The sequence below is a fragment of the Bos mutus genome, chromosome 23 (genome assembly GCF_027580195.1).
Source record: "Bos mutus isolate GX-2022 chromosome 23, NWIPB_WYAK_1.1, whole genome shotgun sequence".
NCBI classification, from domain to species: domain Eukaryota; kingdom Metazoa; phylum Chordata; class Mammalia; order Artiodactyla; family Bovidae; genus Bos; species Bos mutus.
Window position 1 is genome coordinate 9,632,157 of NC_091639.1, and position 23,342 is coordinate 9,655,498.

At 42.5% G+C, this 23,342-nt stretch overlaps 1 protein-coding gene across 1 annotated transcript in view; it reads left to right on the top strand.

Annotated features, from left to right (window-relative positions):
* The window catches only part of RNF182 (ring finger protein 182), a 50,061-nt gene extending 42,766 nt beyond the window's left edge, over positions 1 to 7,295 (top strand). Inside the window, exon 2 of the mRNA XM_070361442.1 lies at positions 3,962 to 7,295. Within this exon, the coding sequence (XP_070217543.1) occupies positions 4,181 to 4,930 (750 nt within the window). The 5' untranslated portion in view covers positions 3,962 to 4,180 and the 3' untranslated portion in view covers positions 4,931 to 7,295. The remainder of the gene's footprint in view (positions 1 to 3,961) is intronic.
* The last annotated feature ends 16,047 nt before the right edge of the window (positions 7,296 to 23,342 follow it).

Consider the following 23,342-nt stretch of genomic DNA (forward strand, 5'->3'; position numbering starts at 1 on the left):
ATGTATTTGTTTTTGAGGCAGTTTAGCATGCCAGATTCTTTGCCCTGTGTCTGGTGAGACATACGTTTAGTTTTTCTCATCAAGTAATGCTCCAGATTTGCTCACTTTAAAGACTCCATCCTTTTTAATATTGATTTATAGCGACGCTTGGATATTTACATGATAAATAAATGACTGGCATCTCAATTTTGTGGAAAAAAAAATGAATGAACTTACAGATCACAGAGGAAAAAAATAAGTTGATCCAAAGTATCCATGGACAGAAAAGTCTGGGCTATCAAAGTAGCAAATGTATTTAGCCATGGACTTACAAAACAAAACACTTTTTACTCTGAAAGTAACGCCAGTACAGAAAAACATGCTGCCCGATGGTGTAGGGCGACAGGGACGCTCACAGGCACCGCCCGTGTCAAGCCTCTCAGCCCACACCCAGGTGTATCTGCTGTCCTGACTTTCATGCTAATCGCTTCCTGGCTTGGCTTCTTAGTTTTACCACTTACACTTGCATCCCTACCACGGCTTACCTTTGCCTGTTTTTTGAGCTTTCTAAAGATGGAGTCATACACTGTGTGCTCTCCGGGGTCTAGTTTCTTTCATTCAGCATTTGAATTGAGGCCCACAGTTGTGGAGTGAATGCAGGGTGGGAATGAGCTGCAGTGTCCAACTTTTAGATGATCAGATTAACAACTCCCACTAATTGTAACCCTATAAAGTTACAGATTTTAGGCTATTACTTGAGTACTTAGGGGGACCTTAGAATTAAAAGGAGACACATGAAGTATTTAAGTATCCTAGAACTTGGTACCCCATCCTCCCAAGAGGAACAGACACTGCCCTGTTTATGCCATTCCAGAAAGAAAGCCCTTGTGCTGGCTGCATTTCCTGGGATGTGACCCGAGCTCAAGGCTGTCAGCCAGTCCTGCCCAGAAGTGCCACTTTCAGAGCCTGGAGTTGATGAAGTATTTCAAGCTAATAGAGTGGGTTTTCTAGAAAACTCCTTAGAGATAAAGTAGGTACTTTTTTGATTGGATATTTAAACATTCAGTATTTTTATTTTTGCACATTACCAAGAAGCCCCTGTATGAATTTTTAGAACGTTATGATCATAACACTCTAAACATGTTCATAGGAATGAAGAGTGGTTCTGTGAAAAAGGTAAGCTTTATTGAAAATAATAGCTCAGTATTGGCTCAGTGAGGCTTCCCTGATAGCTCACTTGGTAAAGAATCCGCCTGCAACTCAGGAGACCCCGGTTCGATTCCTGGGTCAGGAAGATCCGCTGGAGAAGCAAATGGCTACCCACTCTAGTATTCTGGCCTGCAGAATTCCATGGACTGTATAGTCCATGGGGTCACAAAGAGTTGGACCTGACTGAGTGACTTTCAGACACACATTGGCTCAGTGAATAACTTATGTTCCCAGAATTAGGAAATAAAAATTGTGCTGGCTCAACATATTAATAGAACTTTCCTGCTGCTCCTTTAATGGTAGGAAGCTTGGGTACAGAAAGTATTACAGTAACCAGCTGACTATCAGATGTTGACAATGTAATGTATTCTTATACACACACACAGCCTTTAAATTTTTTTCATTTCCCTCAGTTTTATTGAGATTCAATTTACATACAGCATTATAGGGGCTTCCCTGGTAGCTCAGCTGGTAAAGAATCTGCCTGCAATGTGGGAGACCTGGGTTTGATCCCTGGGTTGGGAAGATCCCCTGGAGGAGGGCATGGCAACCCACTCCAGTATTCTTGCCTGGAGAATCCCGTGGACAGAGGAGGCTGCCGGGATATAGTCCATGGGATCCCAACAGATGTCACTTACATATATATTGTGAAATGATCACAATAAGTTCTATATATTCTTTTTTGCATGTCAGTGTAGTTACAGAGAAATTAGCTTTAATAGCAGTTTTGAAATACACGCATTCATATACAGTGTAAAGTGAAGTGATGTGAAAGTCGCTCAGTCATGTCCAACTCTTTGTGACCCCATGGACTGTAGCCCACCAGGCTCCTCTGTCCATGGAGCTCTCCAGACAAGAATACTGGAGTGGGTTGCAATAGTAAACTCTATTAAAAAAAACTCTACCTATACTTTTTGGCTGATGCCAGAGGTAAGAGCCTAACTTATTGATTGTCTTCCTTTTCCCACCAAGAGTACATCTTACCATGCTAGCCATTACACTATACATTCTTGTACTATATTGAGTCAGTTTAAAATTAACTAAGGTCATAATTTAAAAGGAAGATAATACATATTCACAAACCAGTTAGTCATGATTTCAAAAACCATCCAAGTTTACCTGCACACTGGCTTTTCTCTGTTAAGGCAGTAGGGTCCATGGCAAATTTAAAATGCTGGCATAGTTGCATTCTACTTCTCAGAACTCTTATGACCACCCTCTGCTGTTATTTCCTTGGGGGTCTTCTCAGAAATTCAAATACATTCTGATATTTTTCCAAGCAAAATATAATTTAAGACAAATCTTTGCACGTGCCTGTGTGCTAAGTTGCTCAGTTGTGTCCGGCTCTTAGCGATCCTGTGGATCATAGCCCACCAGTCTCCTCTGTCCATGGGATTCTCCAGGCAAGAACACTGGAGTGGGTTGCCATGCCCTCCTCCGGGAGATCTTCCTGACCCAGGTATTGAACCCATGTCTCTCAAGTCTCCTGCATTGGCAGGCAGATTCTTTTCCCCTAGCGCCACCTGGGAAGCCCAGGACAAATCTACTAGCCCCGAATCACATATATTAAAGCTAAAAATTATTTGGAGATTTCTCACATTGCTGCTCCCTTCTTTTAGTCCTAATAATTGAGAATGGACTGTTTATGTGACATCAGTCTTCAGCCATTTGTCCAAAGTCAGCAGTAATAGCAACCATCATGCTTTCTGTTCACCATAGAGAGAGTTTACATGAGCTAAAGTAGGCAAGTGGCTGGAGTTTGAGTACTTTTTGATAGCCATGCATGCATGATTCTTCATGTTTTGAGACATAACTGCACGTGTGTTCTGTGTTTAAACACTCTTGGCTCAGATGCTGAAGTGCCTGCCTGCAATGCAGGAGACCTGGGTTCGATCCCTGGGTTGGGAAGATCCCCTGGAGAAGGAAATGGCAGCCCACTCCAGTATTCTTGCCTGGAAAATCCCACGGACAGAAGAGACTGGTAGGTGACTGTCCATGGGGTCGCAAAGAGTCAGACACGACTAACAACTCCATTTCTGTGTTTTCTTCTCTGTCTTGGCAATTAGACTTGACTTGGATATAATGCTTATTTTAGGTGTCATATGCTTCACTCTTCTTTGAGTGAATGTATGTGTACAGCCATGGTTTGCAAGACTAGTATTGAAACAGAAAGTTTGAAATTGAATAGTCAAATAAGGAAGACACTTGTAACAGATTTCTTTACACTGGAAAGGTAAGAATAGTCTGCTGTATTTAAATACACTCTCATCTGTATAAATTACTTTCTGAAAACATGTTTTCAACATCTATCCTTAAGTTTTCCCTCCTTTAGTGTGTTCTGAAGCACTATTGGGGTTATTTAGACAATCGGAGTTTATTACCAATGAGCCTCTAAAAGAGTTAATTTATACTGAATGGAGTTTAACTGCAAATGTATCTATTTCTGGTAAGTGTCCCATTCTGTCTTCAAAAAGGCCGAATTTGTACAATTTCAGAGAGAAAAATCTCTCTATTGAGCTGAACACACAGTGCTCTGCAGTGTACTTCACACCGCTAAGATTCTTAATGCCTTCTTTACTATCATATCTGTGGACTGAAAAAAGCTAAGCATGGAGATAATGCTTTCCTATATCCTGGAGGCAGAAACGCGTGAAAAGATGCTGGGGATTTAACCTTTCAAGTCTGCCACTTCTAATCGCTGGAAGCTCAGAAAATTCCGTAAAGCACTTTTCAGCGAACCGCTCACCATATTAGAATCTCTTTTCCTTTGCAGACCCCTCTCGTGGCTTATGTCAATATGCTGTTTGAGACAGAGAGCGATACGCAGAAACTGAAAATGCCCGGCCGATTTCTGTCCCTCCTTTTCCTGCCTGTGTGCATCTTTGCCTGATTTGGACGATGTGATAATTCAGAGAGAAGGCGCCGTCCAAGCCTTCCTTCTGCGGGACCCGTCCAGCCCGTCCGGCCCAGGACGGGAGGCACAGAGCCCGGGATGGCCAGTCAGCTGCCAGAGGAGGCAGCCGAGTCTCAGGTCTCAGACGAGCTGGAGTGTAAGATCTGCTACAACCGGTACAACCTGAAACAGAGGAAGCCCAAGGTGCTGGGGTGCTGCCACCGCGTGTGTGCCAAATGCCTGTGCAAGATCATCAACTTCGGGGACTCCCCGCATGGCGTCATCGTCTGCCCTTTCTGCAGGTTCGAGACGTGCCTACCGGATGACGAAGTCAGCAGCCTGCCCGACGACAACAACATCCTGCTGAACCTGACCTGCGGCGGCGGCAAAGGCAAGAAGTGCCTGCCCGAGAACCCCACCGAGCTCTTGCTGACCCCCAAGCGGCTGGCCTCGCTGGTCAGCCCTTCCCACGCGTCCTCCAACTGCCTGGTCATCACCATCATGGAGGTGCAGCGGGAGAGCTCGCCCTCGCTCAGCTCCACGCCCGTGGTCGAGTTCTACCGGCCCTCCAGCTTCGACTCGGTGACCACCGCCGTGTCGCACAACTGGACCATGTGGAACTGCACGTCCCTGGTCTTTCAGACGTCCATCCGGGTGCTGGTGTGGTTGCTGGGCTTGCTGTACTTCAGCTCCCTGCCCTTGGGCATCTACTTACTGGTCTCCAAGAAGGTCACACTGGGGGTCGTCTTCGTCAGCCTGGTCCCCTCCAGCCTCGTCATCCTGATGGTGTATGGCTTCTGCCAGTGTGTCTGCCACGAATTCCTAGACTGTCTGGCACCGTCCTCTTAAGCGAGACTGGCGCGCCGAGAAGTCAGACACCTCTTGCCACGTGTCAAGTTAGGTCACTTAGCCTTTGTTTTCTATCACAGTCTCTGTGATCGGCGCCCATGGTGTGAACAGAGCCACTGGGCATATGTCTGTGGTCTGTTTTCCATCCAGATATTGACTCGGTGGTTTTCCTGTATGCTGGAAGTAACATGTTCATTTCTACTTACGTGTTAGCAAAAAAGAGACAGGGATCAGCTCAGCCTTCTAGCGCTTTGCTACTGAGTCTTCCCAGAGACAGGGCAGCCGCCACTCAGGGCTGCTAGATGGACCCCGGGGCCCGACGTGTTGTGCTGTGGCGGCTGGAGTCTTTGTGGACGGTCAGGCATGAACTGGTGCCTCTTCTCATCATCTTAGCCTGGGATGGAGGGTAGACCCAGGAGGGGGGCAGCCCCAGGGCACACCCGTCTGCACAGTGCACACCCCTGCCCCTGGCCCACGGTTGGCACTTCCCTGGATCCTCTCCAGCTCAGGTGCTGGTCCCTCCGTGCATGGTACTTGCCAAGAGGAACCCAGCCTCTTGCGTGGTTTCAGCTATATGCCTGTTTTGTCACATTACTATAGAGAGCTTAAAACGCCGGGAAATTGGCATCAGTAAACCTCAAAGCAGAATGTGGCCACTCGTTTGGGACACACACCCTTTTTTTTTTTTCTCCATGTTTATTTTCTGCTCTCCAGCTTTCTCTGAAATTCTGTCAGAGCAGTTCATGGAGATCCAATTTGAGCTTTTCCTTAAAGCATTTTAGTTTAGTTTCTTCTTTTTTTTTAAACCACATTGTTCATTCAGCACCATCCTTTATCCTGGATGGGGTTCCATTTAAATTAGTTGCTATAACTATATGTGGATTTCGATTATTTTTTCCCCGTTTCATTTTAAATTCTACTATGGACTCACTTAACTTAATCCTGTAACAATTTGGCGTAAATTGTGGCAGTGGAAACCCAGGCCCAGTTCAGGAGCTGTTCCAGCTCATGGTTTGATGTGCCGAGAACCTAAGTATTTTGCTGTGTTCTGTTGAGCTGTACCAAAATATAATGGTTTAGGCTTATGTGCAGTAGCTCAGGCAAAAGGATGGGCAAGAGAGATGTCAAGCTGATGCCCTTCAAGGGAGTATATAACAAAATGGAAGGGCAGAGTGCAATCTCCCATATTGCCATCCCTGTTAAGTCCCTTTTAGAATGGATTCAAGTTCTCATGCAGTTTATTTCAAATAAAAGCATAAGCTTATATGACTTGAGTTAATGAACTTCTTTTCGTGAGGTAGGGGACATTGAATGTATATATTTACGAGAAGAAATTGGGTAACAGATTTTAGGTTTGAGGGAATAGAATGCCCACAGAAAGTAGGCAAAAAAAAAAAAAAAGGTTTTTTAGCCTAAAACTCATTACTGATGATAAATGTTTAAATACTTATAACTCTTAGAAAAGGGCATTACTAAGGCTACTTTACGTATTTGTGACGAAACATTTGTTGGGTGAAAGACAGTGGACCAGTTCCAATCTGTTTATTCAGGAAAAATCGATACTTTTCTAGAAGAGTAGTTTTTAATTCTGTAACTGTTAACTTGGAGACTATGTATGCCCAGGGTAAATATAACGGGAAAGTATGTGTGGGATGTGGCCCAGTGAATTTAAGCCCCAATATAGCTATATACTTAAAATTTCCCGAAATCTAGTTTAGATGGCATTGTGAATGCAATTTCCAAATATCCATTTGTACTTAGAGTAAATGTCATGTTTAGGAGGTGTTTTGTGGTTTGGATTTATATGTTTGTAAGGTTTTTAAAAAAGGCTTGCTTTGCCTGAAATGTAACGTCAGATGGCCTGGTGCGTTATCGGGGGCGCGCGCTCTAGGGAGCTCTGGTTGTGGGCGCCGTGCGTTTTGCTATTTGTGCCAGGCCCGCTGTGCTTGCTTTGTGTCTCTGTAATGTGGTAGTCTTCATTTCTTTTCTTTCTTTTTTTTTTTTCCCAGTTGCCAGTAAGTTAATTTGGTGTTAACCAGTTTTAAATGTATGACAACAAAAAACCTTTTCATGATGTTGGATGAAAAAAGGACAGTGCTTCAATCCTTTATTTATTGTGGTGATGTTTTATTTGTCCATTAAATTGTTATTGTTTCCAAGCTAGACGTTTGATTTTTTTCTGACTGATGGTTGAAATTCAATTATTTTGGACTTCTTTTAACATTAGATAATTGCAAACTTGAGCTTTCAAACACATTGATTAAGCTAATGCCTTTATTATACAAATAAAGATTCTAGAACTTTCTGACAAAGCTGATCTACTCTATTATAAAAGACCTTTGTGCTTTTTTTTTTTAAGGAAAAGGACAAAAGTAGGAAAGATGAAATAAAAACATTGTCTTTATAATAAAATGTTTTGGTTTTAATTTGCTTGATTTGTTTTCCAGACTGCCTAGCTGCTGAGCAAAACAGAATCCATTTTGGTTGGGAATTCACTAACCTTGTGTGATCAGTACAAATTTTAAAAATTTACCTGATATTTAAATATGACCAGTGTTAGGCAAGGTCATGGTAATTTGGGAATATGTCACAGTTTTATGCTTATGATACTTAGTAAATTGGCACCATATGTTAATCTAGAGTCATGGCTTCATTCATTTTCGAATCTCTACGTAAATGAGGAAAGAATCAGATTAAGGGAAACAGTTACCTGTGCTTGTCATAACTTAAGAATGTTAATTTATGCTTATCTGCTGAGAGACCCACTGAGAGTCATCAACAGTCAACCTTTTGTTATATTTGTTTTTGCTCTCTCTCCCCTAAGAATATAAAGTCCATGGAATTCTCCAGGCCAGAATACTGGGGTGGGTTAGCCTTTCCCTTCTCCAGGGGATCTTCCCAACCCAGAGATCGAACACAGGTCTCTTGCATTGTGGGCGGATTCTTTACCAGTTGAGCCACAGTGGAAGCCCAAGAATACTGGAGTGGATAGCCTATCCCTTCTCCAGCAGATCTTCCCAACCCAGGAATTGAACCGGGGTCTCCTGCATTGCAGCTGGATTCTTTACCAACTGAGCTATCAGGGAAGCCTCAAGAATAAGGGACATACTTTAATTTGACTAAAATATCATTATTGTATCTAAAACACTTAAAAATACTTTTCTAATATCATTTAATACGCAGCCTCCTCAAATTTTTCTATTTGTTCCCAAAATACCTTTCATCATTTGAAACACAAATTACAAACCAGAATCCCATCAAGCTCCACACGTCGCACTCGGTTGTTGTGTATCTTATTCTCTTTTATTCCGGAACAGTCCCCTACCTGTTTTCCTGTGACATTGACTCAAAAAAGCAGGCCAGTTACCTTGTCAATGCCCCCACCTTCTGGATTGGACTGACTGTCAGACAAATGGTGATTTTCTATTTTCTGTAAACTGAGAGTTAGGCTTGGAAGCGTGATTGGATTCAGATTTGGGGCAAGAGTTTGTCTTAGGATGATGGCATGTACCTGGAGTTGCATCCCATCAGGAGACATGAGTGGAAGGTTGCCCCATCGTTTGAAACACGGACTCATCACTCGGTTAAGAGGGGGTGACCTCCAGGTCTCACCATTTCCTGTGTGCAATTAACACAACATAATCTGTGTGGTGAATTTTGGTACTATGCAGATGGCATTTTCCCTAAAAATTTTACCTGATGGTCTTAGCATCCAGCGAGGATCCTTGCCTGAATCAATTATTTCACTTTTCTCACTAATCTAATCCAGTGAGAACTGACTTCTCTCTCACTGGAGGTTTTCAAGAGAAGCTGGTCCAGTGCTTCTCGACAGGTGTCTGGTGCGGGAGAGAGATTCATGGAAGCCTGTCTAAAGCTTTGGTCGACGTTAAGGTTGGAATGTGTCTTTACAGTCATCCGATTATTGAAGGGAGAAATGAAATGTATAATAATCTTTTATCTCCTGAGGTGTTTTCTATGAGCTCATAGAAGAAGAGACCCAAATCACCCATGAAATAACATTTTTTAAACCTGTAAATAATGCACTTGACTCTAACCTCAGACTTTCAATGTATGATACCACTTGGGTTTCTTAACCACCCATCTGAAACATGTCTTTACTCTCTACTTAAGTTGCTTAACCAGCTCTCTAGTTATCTTTCAAATCATGTTTAGTCTTTGTGTGATTTTTCTGTTTTTGGCTTTAAGCAACAAAAGTTTATTCTCTCACAGTGCTGAAGGCAAGAAATCCAAAATCAAGATGTCGTCACAGTTGTTCCCTTTCGGAAGTGCAAGGAGGATCGGCCCCCTGCCTCTCTCCTGGCTTCTGGCAGCTGCTGGTAATGTTGGGATTCCTTAGCTGGTAGCCGTATCATCCCAGTCGCAGTCTCTGCCTTCATATGGCGTTTGCTCCTTGTGCCTCTCTGTCTCTTCTTGAGGACTTGTGGGTGGCAATTCTTTTCTATTCATCTCCGTATTCCCAGTGCTGGACTCATAGTAGCTTCTCAACACTGTGTAAGTGGGAGGAAGAAAAAGCGTGGGACATTTCATGCGCAGACTCGCCTAAGGTTCTAAGAAGTGGGAACTAACGGGGCTGCAGGCTTTGGGAATCCTTTCCCAAACATCCTTTGATCTCACCTGATGTTCTCAGAGCAGTGAGGAGTAACTGGCTACCATGAACGTAATCTAGAACCAGGATGTGAGAAAGAACAGGATTGCAGTTCCCTGATCAGCCCCATGTGACCTTGGGCAAATCTCTGGCTTTTAGCCTACTTTCCGCTCTCAAAACGCCAGTGCAGTGCACGGCGGTTGGGTTACTAGAGAAAACTTCTCCCAGAATCCTTCTTGCTGGAATCCATCTTGGCTGAGTGATGCCTGTGATTTTTCTTGAGTCCCTTTCCTCAGTCTTTACCAGGTCTTCTTCTTGAACTCTTCATTTCAGACAGCTCATTTTCTGGTTATTCTAGTAATCCGTTTCACTCCTCAATTTATTCCTCAAAATGATCTTGTTCGGTTAGATACAAAAACCTCTTGTTTTTTTTTCCTGGCCATTCCCCTCCTTCCTAAAACCCCTCTAGGTGGTGAGTTCATTCATAAAAACCCCTCTAGGTGGTGGGTTCATTCATAAAAACCCCTCTAGGTGGTGGGTTCATTCATAAAGTTCACTCTGTGTGCCCAGCCTTGATACCATTCTGGCACTTTGTCTCTGTCACTCCTGGCTTCAGATTTTTCAGCCCCTTGAGTGGTAGATGAAACACTTGCAGAGCTTTTATTGGTTCACATAAAAGATTCTATACTCTACAGGTAATGTTTTTAAATGTCTAGTAAGTATTATTTGTGGGTAAAATGCATGCTATATAATCCTAAACTTGGTATCTTTCCCTGATTCTTGCCAATACAGTTCTAATTTGGTTGAGCCAAGCATGAATTATCTCTTGGGTAATAAACTTGTGCTGGACTAGGGTCAGGTCATTCCGAGCGCTGGCTTAATGTTTCAAATTCCTTCTGAGTAGTTTAGAATAAATTAAGCCCTTTGGTGTTTCATATCTATAGATAAGAAAGCTTAGTGTCTAATGTGGAAAATGAATTAAAGCAACACTTCTGCTATGAAATGCTGTTTTTTAATACTAAATAACATTATTAGTCAATAAATGGACATCTGTTTTTGTAACATGCTGAGCCAAAACCTCCTGCACTTTTCCTTTTTTCCCATTACCTCTGATTTCTGTAGTGCCATTCATGGGAGAACATACTGTTCCTCACAGCCACACTGCCCCCCCCAGCCCCCGCCATTTCTCCTGCACATTCATGTGTGCACACACACACACACACACATGCATGCATACCAAGCCTTTACATTTTATGAAATTTGAAAAAGATTTGACAGAGTACCACATTAGTCTCTCACCAGTTGGTGATTGTCCATTTAAGTACCATTTAAAAATATTTTTGTGACCTCTGGCTATATTTATGACTTCTCAAAGAATAATGGATTCAGCTGTCTCGGGTGATTATTTCCTCTTGGACAGTATTTGCCATTACTAAGCAATGGAGATTATCCTGAGCTGTATGATGGACTGGTTGGTGACACTGCTTCCATCTGATGTGATTTTTTTTCAAGGTACTCTGGCTAGGACTGTGTATTTCCATGGCTAAATACATTGTCATCACACATATTACTTTCCGTTAGGGTTTTAAAATTATGAAACGATTCACAGCTCGTAATTTGACGAGCTGTAATCCCTGGTTGAAAGGGAGCAACAGCACATCACAGTTTTGTGGGGTTTTTCTGTTCCTGCAGTGGAGGGTGGAGTGACACAGAGCCAGGACACCAGCTCTTGAGGAGCTGGCTACTTAATCCTCTTCCACGTGTGCAAGTGTGAAAGCCTTAGGTGCTCAGTTGTGTCCACCTCTCTGTGACCCTATGGACTGTGGCCCGCCAGGCTCCTCTGTCCCTGGAATTCTCCAGGCAAGAATACTGGAGCGGGTAGCCATTCCCTTCTCCAGGGGATCTTCCCAACCCAGGGATCGAAGCCGAGTCTCCTGCACTGCAGGCAGATTCTTTACTGTCTGAGCCACCAGGGAAGCCCAATCTTCTTCCACACTGTAGCTTTATATCCCAAGTGGGAACCTTGTCAGAATTTCTTGATAAAACGAGCTAAAGATTCATTAGTGAAAGTAAAAGTCACTCAATTGTGTCTGACTCTTTGCGACCCCATAGACTGTAGTCCATGGAATTCTCCAGGCCAGAATACTGGAGTGGGTAGCTGTTCCCTTCTCCAGAGGATCTTCCCAACCCAGGGATTGAACCCAGGTCTTCCGCACTACAAGTGGATTCTTTACCAGCTGAGCCACAACGGAAGCCAAAAGATTCATTATTTAACTCATACTATTAACTCTCTATTCTGCATGATGTACAAATATTCCTTGATTCTTTGATGTGCCATCCATGCATGTCACACTTTATGGGGAAAAAAATTACAACAATCATGGTTTTTAAAAAGAGTATCTTATGAAAACAGTTGTTCCAAAATATGTGCCATGGATCATATCCAGGTAGGTGGTCCGGGAAGAGAGGACTTCCTGGTTGTGCACATTGGAGTAGCTGAGCACCCTGTATCTTCCTCTCAGAGATGCTCACTGAGCATCAGCCCAGTAAAGCGTCTTAGACACTCAGATAAAGAAACCTGCTCAATGATTACATCCAATGTTTTCTCAAACTTATGAAACCATCAAAGTTTTTTCCTCCAAACATCTACTGATATTGTGTGGAATGGGTGCTCGTTTTGCGAACTTTTCACTAGGAAATTGATAAAACAGTTATAATATGGAATCTGACTACAGGTGTAAATCATGGAGCCAGTACATGAATTATGAAAACAGTCAAGGAGAGAGTCATAATTAAGCTGTAGGTCCAAGTTGAACCGTGAAATGCATCAGAGGACAAGAATAGGCTGGTTGTAGCCGGGGCAGTAAAATGTCCACAATTTCAACTTGTTTCCAAATTAGACAATTTACATTCTTACCAAAGTTTTATGAAATGACACATTCAAACTGTGCCTGTAACCCAGCATCAGTCTGCCCAGTACATGTAGAGAAGCAGCTAAATAACGTGCAGAAGGAGGGCACAAGCAGAACAGTTAACTACTGGTTATTTTTTTGAGCCTATGAAACTTCCCCAGTTAATTCTCAAAGAGTGGAAACTAAGGTTCCAAATTTTGAAAAACATGCACCAGATTTAAAGTTCTGATCATTGAATGTTAGAGCTGGAAAGATTTCCAAGATTACAGTCCAACTGCTTCATTTCACAGATTGTAAAACTCTTGAGAAAAGGTCGAAAGAGTCACATGACAAGCATTAGAGCCAAGTTCTAACCAAGGCCTTTGAAGTTCGTCTGCTTTTTACCCTACATGTCCCTGTTGTGGAGTCAGAATCAGCCAACTTCTGTTTTCCGCACGGATTATCAAATTATGGGCAACAAATGTGCAGCTGGACAGACATTATCTTTTCCCTAGAAGCCATATCTAGTTGTAAAAAATATGTAATGAAGACAAGAAATAGTCATCAGAATTATTCAACTTCCTTCTTTGTCCTGGAGGAGTAAGATCAAAGCATTCTAAGTATCAAAACCTCATCCATAAAGTAGATATGGAGAGCTTTATCACACACGAGCAAGCAGATAGTTGTCGTCATTAGGAGAAAGGAAGGGGTATTGAGGTGAAAGGTTAGTACACATGTGACAAATTAGCAGGATCTGGAGACCCTCATTGGGCTTCCCAGCTGGCACTAGAGGTAAAGAATCCTCCTGCCAATGCAGGAGATAAAGGGGATGTGGGTTCCATCCCTGGGTCAGGAAGATCCCCTGGAGGAGGGCATGGCAACCCACTCCAGTATTCTTGCCTGGAGAATCCCATGGACAGAGGAGCCTGGTGGGCTACAGTCCATGGGGTTGCACAGAGTCAGACACGAAGCGACGACTTATCATGCAGCATGCACGCATGGAGACCCTCACGTCCATCTCTTCTTTCCATCCTGGCAAAGAAAAATATTATGTGAAACTGTCAGGAAGCATTTAACAGGAGGCTTCCTGTGTGCTGTTTTGGATCTGTTAGGAATCCTCTGTTCTTTATTAATTCCTGAATAAAGAACAGAGGATTCCTGACAGAATTAAAAGGAGAGGCAAGCCTCTCCCGGGGCTGAGGAATCCAGGCATTTCCTTCATTAGTTTTTCTATACGGTGGTAAGTACCCTCTTCCTGCGTATGAACCATATGGTAAAAGTGATTGTTTACAACTCTCTCTCTTTAATATGGATCGCCTATGTTTTGTAAGTCTGGAATTTTAATCTTTATCTTTGCTGAGAATACTACCTTGTAAAACAGTATATATGCCCACACCATGTTGATTAAAACACCTTTGTTCCATCAGAGCTTTGGTCCCCGTGTCTTGCTTTCTTTCTCTCTCTCTCTCTCAGGCTAATTCTTTGGAGCGCAGAGGCCTTCTGGTTTCACTTTCTTGCCCGGGCTTCTAAGACCCTCTCGAGAAGGCACTCTGGGCCTTCACCCCATTGAGAGGGTGCCTGAGGCCTTCATGAACAGAGCAAGCCCTGTGTCAGGGACTTTATTGGTTTTCTGCGTAAACCAAGAAATATCAGGCTCTCTTTCTCTCTCCTTTACTTTCTTATCGTCGACTCCAGACCACCAGGTTCCAGTCCGTTAAAGGACCTCAACATGAAACCATTACCACGTTCAAGGTAATAAACATATCCATCACTTCAGAGAAGGAAATGGCAACCCAATCCAGTATTCTTGCCTGGAAAAATCAAAATCTCACAGACAGAGTAGCCTGGCAGGCTAAAGTCCATGAGGTTGCAAAAGAGTTGGACACCACTTAAAGACTAAATAACATCACTTCCAAAAGTTCCCTCTTGTCCCCACCTCTTTTGTGTGTGTGTGTGATAGAAACACTTAACACGAGCTCTACTCTTAATTATACCGACTTGTTAACCACAATGCTGTGTGCTAGGGCAGGTCTCTAGCTCTTACTCATCTTGGACATAGACCAATAGCTCCCTGTTTTCCCAAACCCTCAGTCCCTAGCAACCGCCACCAATTCCTCTCTTATTCAATTTTTAGTTTTCCCTGGAATTAACTGCCTCATTAAAAAATTTACATCGCTTTCTCTGTACTTGTACTTTCTCTGAGTCATCCCCAGAGTCTCTGAAGACTGAAAAATCTTTCCTTCCTGTCAAACAGTATTGGAGAAGGAAATGGCAACCCACTCTAGTACTCTTGCCTGGAAAATCCCATGGGTGGAGGAGCCTGGTAGGCCACAGTCCATGGGGTCGCAAAGAGTTGGACACAACTGAGAGACTTCACTTTCTTTTCCTTCTTGTCAAACAGGATAGATGATCTGCCTGCTGACTCTCCTGGAGCCTTTTCGCATCTTGATCCCATCTAGATGAGTTGCTTTCTGCACAGCTGTCATCCAGGGACTTCCTTTCATCCTGAGAATCCTCTTTTCTTGAATTGCCTGAGATCTTTTTCTTGGTTTATTCCTTTTCCATTAATTTTTACTGGAGTGTTGTTGCTTTACAATGTTATGTTAATTTCTGCTGTGCAGTGAAGTGAATCAGCTGTTTGTATATGTAAATCCCCTCTTTTTTTGGGTTTTCTTCCCATTTAGGTCATCACAGGTTTATTCATTTTTTTGATGAAGCACCTTCTCCAGCAGCTTGCAGGGGGAAAAAAGGCAGAAGGTATAACTTTTAAAGTCCTCATAGTCTGAAAATATCCTTATTCTAGGCTTAGGCCTGATCGATGCTTTGTTTTGAAATCATTCTCTCTGGCTGCTTCTTTGCCTTGCAACCCCAGTTTGCTGTGGAGAAGTTCTACGAATTCTAATCTTGGAGGCTTTGTATATGATATTTCTGTTTCCATTGTGGCAACCGTTAGCATCTTTTGTGTGTGTGTGTGTGTGTGTGTGTGTGTGTGTGTCTGTGTTGTTCTGAAATTTCACAGTGAGAAATCAGTTCTACATGCTTTTTCTCCCCCATATATTGTGCTAGGTATTAAGTAGACCTCTTCAGGGTGAAAGTTTATTCCCTTAGTTCTAGAAATGCTTTTGTATTTGTCTTTACAAAATCTCTTTTCTTCTATTTTTTTCCCTTCTAGTTTCTGGAACTCGTGTTTGTTAACTTTCGAAACTTCCTGATCAATCTTCTGGTTTGCTTATCTTGCCTCTCCTACTTCTCATCTCTTCCTTTTTTTAAAATCTAATTACTTAGACTTTTGCTCAGTTTTATTTATCAACCTTTCTCTTTAATTTCTGTTTGCCATTATTTAAAATTTATTAGAATGCTTTCTTGGTCTCTGAATGTTTCTTTTCTTCTTTCAAATGGCATTCATTCTCTTCTCATTTCAAGAACACAGCATCTTTTTCCCTTAGAGAGAATATTCCATCCTAGAGTTTTTAATACGTTCTTTTGTTCCCCACATTGTCTGTTTCTTCCAAGTTAATTTTGTCTGTTTCCTTTGGTCTCAGATTTGCATGGAGAACCATCCCTCATCTGTCTGATCCTCGGCTGTCTTTTCAGTTTAGCAAGGAGCTAAATACACAGGTTGGAAATGGTAGGCACGGCTGGGGCTTGTCAACTGATGGGCCTCTGGGGATGGTCCTCTATTTCATTGGCGGATGCTCAGTTATCACTCCATCTAGGTCTTTCTTTTAAGTTGATGAGTTTCTCCACAGAGGAAATGCTGGCTGCCAGTGTTTGGGAAGCTGAGCAAGGGGAGGAGGGCGTCAGACACCGATTTTAATACGTAGCCTATCATTTAATACTTCTGTTCTCTGTAGGACTCCTTACCTCAACCCTCAGGCGCTCCTGGTGCCTCTAGAGACAGAGTTAACTCTGATGCAGCTCCTCTAGAAAGAAAGTCTCGGTCTTTGGTCTTCAGCAGACCAGGGAGGAGCCAATAGGAGGAGGAGACAAGAAGACCTGGAAGGCCAGTTTCCACTGTGCTGCTGCTGCTGCTAAGTCATGTCTGTCGTGGCCAACTCTGTGTAACCCCATAGACAACAGCCCACCAGGCTCCTGTCCGTGGGATTCTCCAGGCAACAACACTGGAGTGGGTTACCATTTCCTTCTCCAATGCATGAAAAGTGAAAATGAAGTCGCTCAGTCGTGTCCGACTCTTCACGACCCCATGGACTGCAGCCTACCAGGCTCATCTGCCCATGGGATTTTCCAGGCAAGAGTACTGGAGTGGGGTGCCATTGTCTTCTCCACTGTGCTAACTCTCGACAACTCTGTGACTCCATCCTCAGAGACGGTGCCTCTGTTCTTGAGCTCTTCCAAGGTTCTGTTTCCGGCATGAACTGGCTTCTTTTCTTTGGCATCCTTCTCCTTGATGCCTCTGCTGTTCGCTCCAACTGCAGGCTTTGGGGAAGCTTCCAATAAAGTGCTCACTGTGCTTATTAGCTGTGGTGATTCCAAATGAACTTCCATGGGTTCTGGAAATCTTAGAACTTTTTCCTTATAAGGTGGTTGAAGTAGGTACACAACATGATAAAGGTTAAGCATTTCCAAAAAGCACATGCAGTGTCATGTACTGATTCCTCCTGAAAGACGGATGAGTCCTCTTGGAGTTCAAAACTGCATGAGACACCCACCCTTGTAGCAGTCTCACCAAAGGAAAGGATTTTTTTAAAAAAAATCAATAGGTGTTATTATCATCTCACTACATTAGGGGGTGAAAACTTATACAGGGCAGCCTGGTAGATTTTTAAAAAGCTTACTCTTTCCTATGTTTAACAGAGAGATAGGGGAAATGGTTGCTGGTTTAGAAATTATTTTTAATAGAATTTGAATAGCCATGAGCGGAAACCATTTTCTTATTTAAGTCTAATAAACATTCTATGGCCCTAAGGGTAGAAAATAACTCTCTAGCAGAAATGAGACATAACACTTCCCATGATTAATGACCTCATAAACTGAAAATCTCAGATCATCAAAGTCAGTATTTTTGTTTTAAAAGGTTTACTGCAGCTAGGCTATTCATCAAACTCTATTTTGCAAGATGCTGACATTGTTCTCATATGAAATTCAGGAATAATTAAGCATTTGCCAGGCATCATTTGTTTTCAATTATGCAGGTAAATGTGAGGCTGGAGTCTGTTGCCTATAAAAGCATTTGACACATTGGTACGTCAGCCAATTACTGCTTAACATTGGGTTGCAAAATCATAACGTGCTATATATTAAGCAGTACTAAAGCAGAGGTGAGATCTGTTGAGCAATTAAGTAATTTCCTGCACTTTTAAAGTTACATTGTGCTTTTACATATATATATATATAAATATATATAAGTGTGTAATTTTATTTTCTTGTGACTTGTTTTTAAAATTCATTCATTACATTTGTTTTTGGCTGTGCTGCAACCTTGTCACTGCTCGGATTTTCTCTAGTTGAGGTGAGGGGGTCTACTCTCCAGTTGCGGGGCCTGGGCTTCTCGCTACAGTGGCTTCTCTTGTTGCTGAGCACAACAGAAGGTTCGCAGGCTTCACTGGGTTCGCAGGCTTCAGTAGCTGTAGCTCCTGGGCCCTGGAGCACAGGCTTAGTAGTTGTGGCGCACAGGCTTAGTTGCTCCACAGCATGTAGGATCTTCCCAGACCAGGGATTGAACCCATATCCCTTCATTGCAAGGTGAATTCTTAACCACTGGACCACCAGGGAAGTCCCCACAGCAATTATCTTAATATCTTTATCTAGCAGCTAAATTCAGGATGCTACCAGGTAAAATATAAAAGTTTTATTCTCCCCAGTCCACCTGCACTTCCTAGAGGTATTCCCTTTTAACTATTAAAAAAATTTTTTTAAAATCTCTTTTACACAGTACTTCTTGATTCCCATAAAAGGGGAATTATTTAGCTTATATTACCTTTACCTGCTACTTGAGCTTCCCAGGTGGCTCAGTGGTAAAGAATCCACCTGCAATCCAGGAGACTTGGGAGATGATCCCAAGAAGATCATCCCAAGATCATCCCAAGATGATCAAGAAGATCCCCTGGAGAAGGAAATGGCAACTCACTTAAGTATTCTTGCTTGAGAAATCCCATTGACAGAGGAGCCTGGCGAGCTACAGTCCACGCGGTTGCAAAGAGTTGGATACGGCTTAGGGACTAAACAACAGCAACCCCCTACTTGCTCTTCTCTCCACTCTTTTAGTTATGCCATTTGTAATCTTTCTACTGATGATGTTTGTACCTTGATATATTTTAACACCCAGGCCTATTTCTCCATGACTAGCTGCTTTTCCTTTTTCCCTACACTCTTAGATCTCAGCTTTTTGTTGATTTGGGATGGAGACTCTGAGAAAGGTTTCATGCCAAGCTTCCGAGTGGCATTAATTATTTCTTATATAAACTTTTCTTTTAGAAACACTTAGACAACTATAGACAGAGCTCCCATATACCCTGTGCTCAATTTGGTACAAGTTAAGAAGAAATGTTGAGGAATCAACAGACCAAGTCATTGGCTGAAGGGCTGTGTTTGGGGCCTAAACGTGCAGTTGTGGCTTTTAAAAATCCCAAGCACTCATTTAAATGAAAAAAGCTCAGAAAGCAATAGGACGTTAGGCTTTTTCATGGCATAGGCCCAGGTTTGAAGAAGAGGGAAGACTGGAGCTGGGGGCAGAGGGTGGTGCTGCCATGCTCCATCCTCTCCAGGATCTGAATGATCTGCTTAATGTTCACTTCTTATAAGATCATCTGGGATGGTAATAACTTCTACTTCCATAAAATAGATTAGAATTTCATTTCTCAATCCTCAGGAGAAAACTCACTTATTACTGCTATTACTCTGATACTGTATTGGGTAATTTATACACGTCATTCTTATTTAGTTCTTCGTGTGTGTGTGTGTATGTGTGTGTGTGTGTGTGAGAATGTATGTGTGTGTGTGTGTGAGTGTGTGTTTGTTCATGTGTGCCCAGTGTTGTCTGACTCTTTGCAACCTCACGGACTGTAGCCCGCCAGGCTCCTCTGTCCATGGAATTTTCCAGGCAAGAATACTGGAGTGGGTTGCCCTTTCTTCCTCCAGGGGGTCTTTCCAACCCAGGAATGAACCCACATCTCTTGTGTCTCCTGCACTGGCAGGTAGATTCTCTACCACTTGTACCACCCGGGAAGCCCTTCTAGCAACGCCCCCCAAAATAGATGATATTATCCCCTTCATACTGTTGGAGAAATGGATAGTGCAGTTGCCCAGGGCTATAAAAGAGTCATAGATCTGAGGTTCTCCCCTCAGATTCTTTTTTTTTTTTTTTAACTTTTTATTTTGTATTGGGCTATAGCTGATTAACAATGTTGTAATAGTTTCAGGGGTATCCATTCTCCCCCACAGATTCTAAACTCGGAGTTTTCTTCTCCAATTTTTTTTTTTTTCTGAAAGCAGTTATTCTCCACTTTGACTGCACATTAAAATCACCTGCAAGCCTTAAAATCTCTTATTGCCCAGGCCACATCCTTGACAGGTTTAATCAGACTTTCTGGGGTTGGAACCCAGGGGCGTCACTGATGCCAATGTGGAGACAAATTTGAGAACCAGGGTCTTCCAGAGCTGGCGTATGTGAGAGAGGTACGGAAATGTCAGAATTAGGGATAACTGATTTTACATTTGTTAACATAAGTGTGGGGAGGTGAACAAAACATGGACCTGTGGTTCATCCTACCATTTGCTCATTATGAAGCCTTAAGAAGTCATAAATGAAAAAAATTTCATTAGTGGAAAAGTACAGAGAATAACATAATGAACACGTGTTAATCACCTCCCGGCTCCGATTTCAGTTCAGTCTAAAGTTGGGCTGTACTTTTTTCATTTTTTCTTAATAATTAAAATGATACATATGCATTAGAAACCCCCTATGTTTCTGACCCCAATACCTCTCTAACTGGGTTTATTTCCATGCCCCCTTTAGAACTCTTACTGTACACATACAATATATGTATTTGATTATTAAAGTGTGTGTATTTTCAAACTGTGTATAAATGGCACATATACCACATGACTTTGTCCAACTTCATTTTTTCGTTGTTGTTTAATATTGTGTTTTTGAGATTTATCCACACTGACACAGCAAATGTGTAGTATTTCTTTGCATGTAGAGCAAATTACTTCTCTACTCTGCTGATGATGGATATTTGAATTGTTTCTGATTATTTTCCATTAAATATAAGCCTGCCCCATGTGGCTTGTGGGATCTTAGTTTCCCAACCAGGGATTGAACCCAGCCCCTCGACAGTGAGAGCAGGGAGTCCTAACCACTGGACCCCCAGGAAATTCCCTGAATGTTTCTGATTAAACATCTCCTGTGCAAATGTGCAAGAGTTCCTGGGAAATACAGTAAGCAGGAGAATTATTATTGGATTGAAAGGTATGCATGTTTTTAGCCTCTCTAGACTTGGCTCTGTTGCTTCTCCATGCAGTTTTTCTTTATACTCTTGGCAATCATAGATATTACCATATTTTAAAATTTTACCAAAACTACCAGTGTGAAGTGGTTTAAATCACTTTAATGGACATTTTCCCAGTTACTACATATGTTGATTATCTTTTCACATATTTTGCCTATTTCACTTTTTGCCTGTTTGTCTTTTTGTGTTGACCTCTGGAGTATTTTTATGGATGTTCTACAACTGATCTTTTGCTGGTTACAAGACTGCAAGGATCTTTAACAGTTTGCAGTTATCTCTTCAATTTATGGTGTGTATTGGCAAACAGACGAGTTTAAATTGGATTCAGTCAAATACATTGATCTTTTCCTTTATGGTTTATAATTTTTAAAAACCTTTAAAAGGAGTCTTTCTGTACTCTGAGGTCAGAGAAATATTTGCCTGTATCTTTTTCTAAAAATTGTATAGTTTTCACATCTAGGTCATTTATTTGGGGGCTTATTTTTGTGTTGGTTGGGAGGAGCCTAGATTATACTGAAGAAACAAATGCCCCAATCTCAGAGGTTTAACCCTCAGTTTAAGTCTCATGATGCTGTTGTCCACCTTGAGTGTGCAGGGACCCAGGCTGATGGAGGCTTGTCTAGACAGGGACATCCAGAACCCCGGAAGCAGGGAGGGGAACATGGCAGGTCACACACTGGCCGCCAAGAGCTGTACTTGAAGGTAACGCTTGTCTGCTGGTCACATTTCAGTGGCTGTAGAGTCTTGTGACTGTGTATCTAACTTAAGAAGGGATGGGAAGTGCAACCCCATCCTGGATCCAGAAGGGGGACAGAATCAGATCATTTGATCAATAAAATTATTACTATAATTATTATTTGTCATGCCATGTGGCGTGTGGGATCTTAGTTCCCCAACCAGATATGGAACCTGGGCCCCCTGCCATAGAAGCAGAGTCTTAACCACTGGACTGCCAGGGAAGTCCCAATGAAATTAACTTTTTATTGAAATAATCAATTCTCTCAACACCATTTGGGAAGAGTCCATGCTTTCTTGATTGATTTGTAAGAACAAATATCTCTTTCTTGATTGATTTTGTCAGTACAAAATTTATAAGAATAAATCTCTGTCCTACATCACTTTTTCACATTGGTGTGTTTATTTCTGGCTTTCTCTTGGACTCTGTTGTTCCATGATACCACATTGTTTTAATCACAACAAATCCAAACAGCTCTTGATCTCATTTCTTGCAGTGAAGGACCCCTAACCTTAGCTCTCACCTTTAAAATGGTTTCCGCAGTTCATAAGGTCAAAAAGAGTCCGACATGGCTTAGCGACTGAACAACAACAACAAATACATTTCTCAATCAGTTTGTCAGATTTTATGAAATTCCTCCAGAATTTTTTGCCTAGTGTTCCCCAGCAAGCAAATATCTCGTGCTGAGCATGGACTTCGATCTCTCCAATCCCCACGTGAAAAGCACATTGAAATGTCAGCTTAGGCGCTGATGCCAGCAGGTGAAGACAGCGTGTTTGGCTTGCTTTCTCCCCAGGCTCCTTCAGGGCATCGAGTCGCAGCACCAAGCACGGGCTGGTCTGGAACGAGCACCACTCAAGTGAGTGTTTATGTGAATGTGTGAGTCCCCTTGGCGCTGCCAGGGGAAAAGGGATCAGAACATTGTTCATAGGCCTAGAGGGTTAAAATACAGAATCCGCTCCTACAGGAGATGGCTAGATCTCATCACCGGATGTTGGAGGAAGGCCACCATACGGAGTAGGGACAGAATTTCTCATCAGCATCCAGAACCAGGCTTTCTGGAAATGAAATCTGTTTGCCATCTATTCCCAAGGCATTGATCTCTGATCATGAGTCACTCAGTCCCCAGGCGCCGCCTTGCAGTTGACTCACAAGGATTAATCTGCTCCCATCACTTGGTTGTTTCTCCCTGGGGCAAATGGTCAGCGTATCTACAACACATGCTTATTGAATCAGACTGAAGGGAGACGGCAGCAACTGAGGCCTCAATCCATCCTGATGTATGGCTGGTTGGGAAACAAAATGCAATGAAACAGATCAAAGATGTTTCTTGCATGCCCTTGACTACTCCGGAGGGATTTTTCCCTTTGCCAGTGGTCCTCTGTGATGCGCTACTCTTTTCCCTTCCCTGCCCTTTGGTAGCAGGAAAGCAAAACTCTTTTTTCTGGCTCATGAACTGTGCTGCTTATGACTCAGTCGGTCAACTGGTTAGCATTGATTTGCTCTTTGTCGGGGGTGGTGGGGGAGGCTCTACAAGTCCCAGAGGAGGGTGTGAGTGTGCTCTTGCCTTTTAGTCTGCATTGGCGGGGCCAGAACTCTGAAGCTGTTTATTTCTTTTTATTTTTTCCCTGCACTTTGAACTTTTTATTTTGTATTGGGGTATAGCCAATTAACAATGATGTGATAGTTTCAGATGAACAGCAAAGGG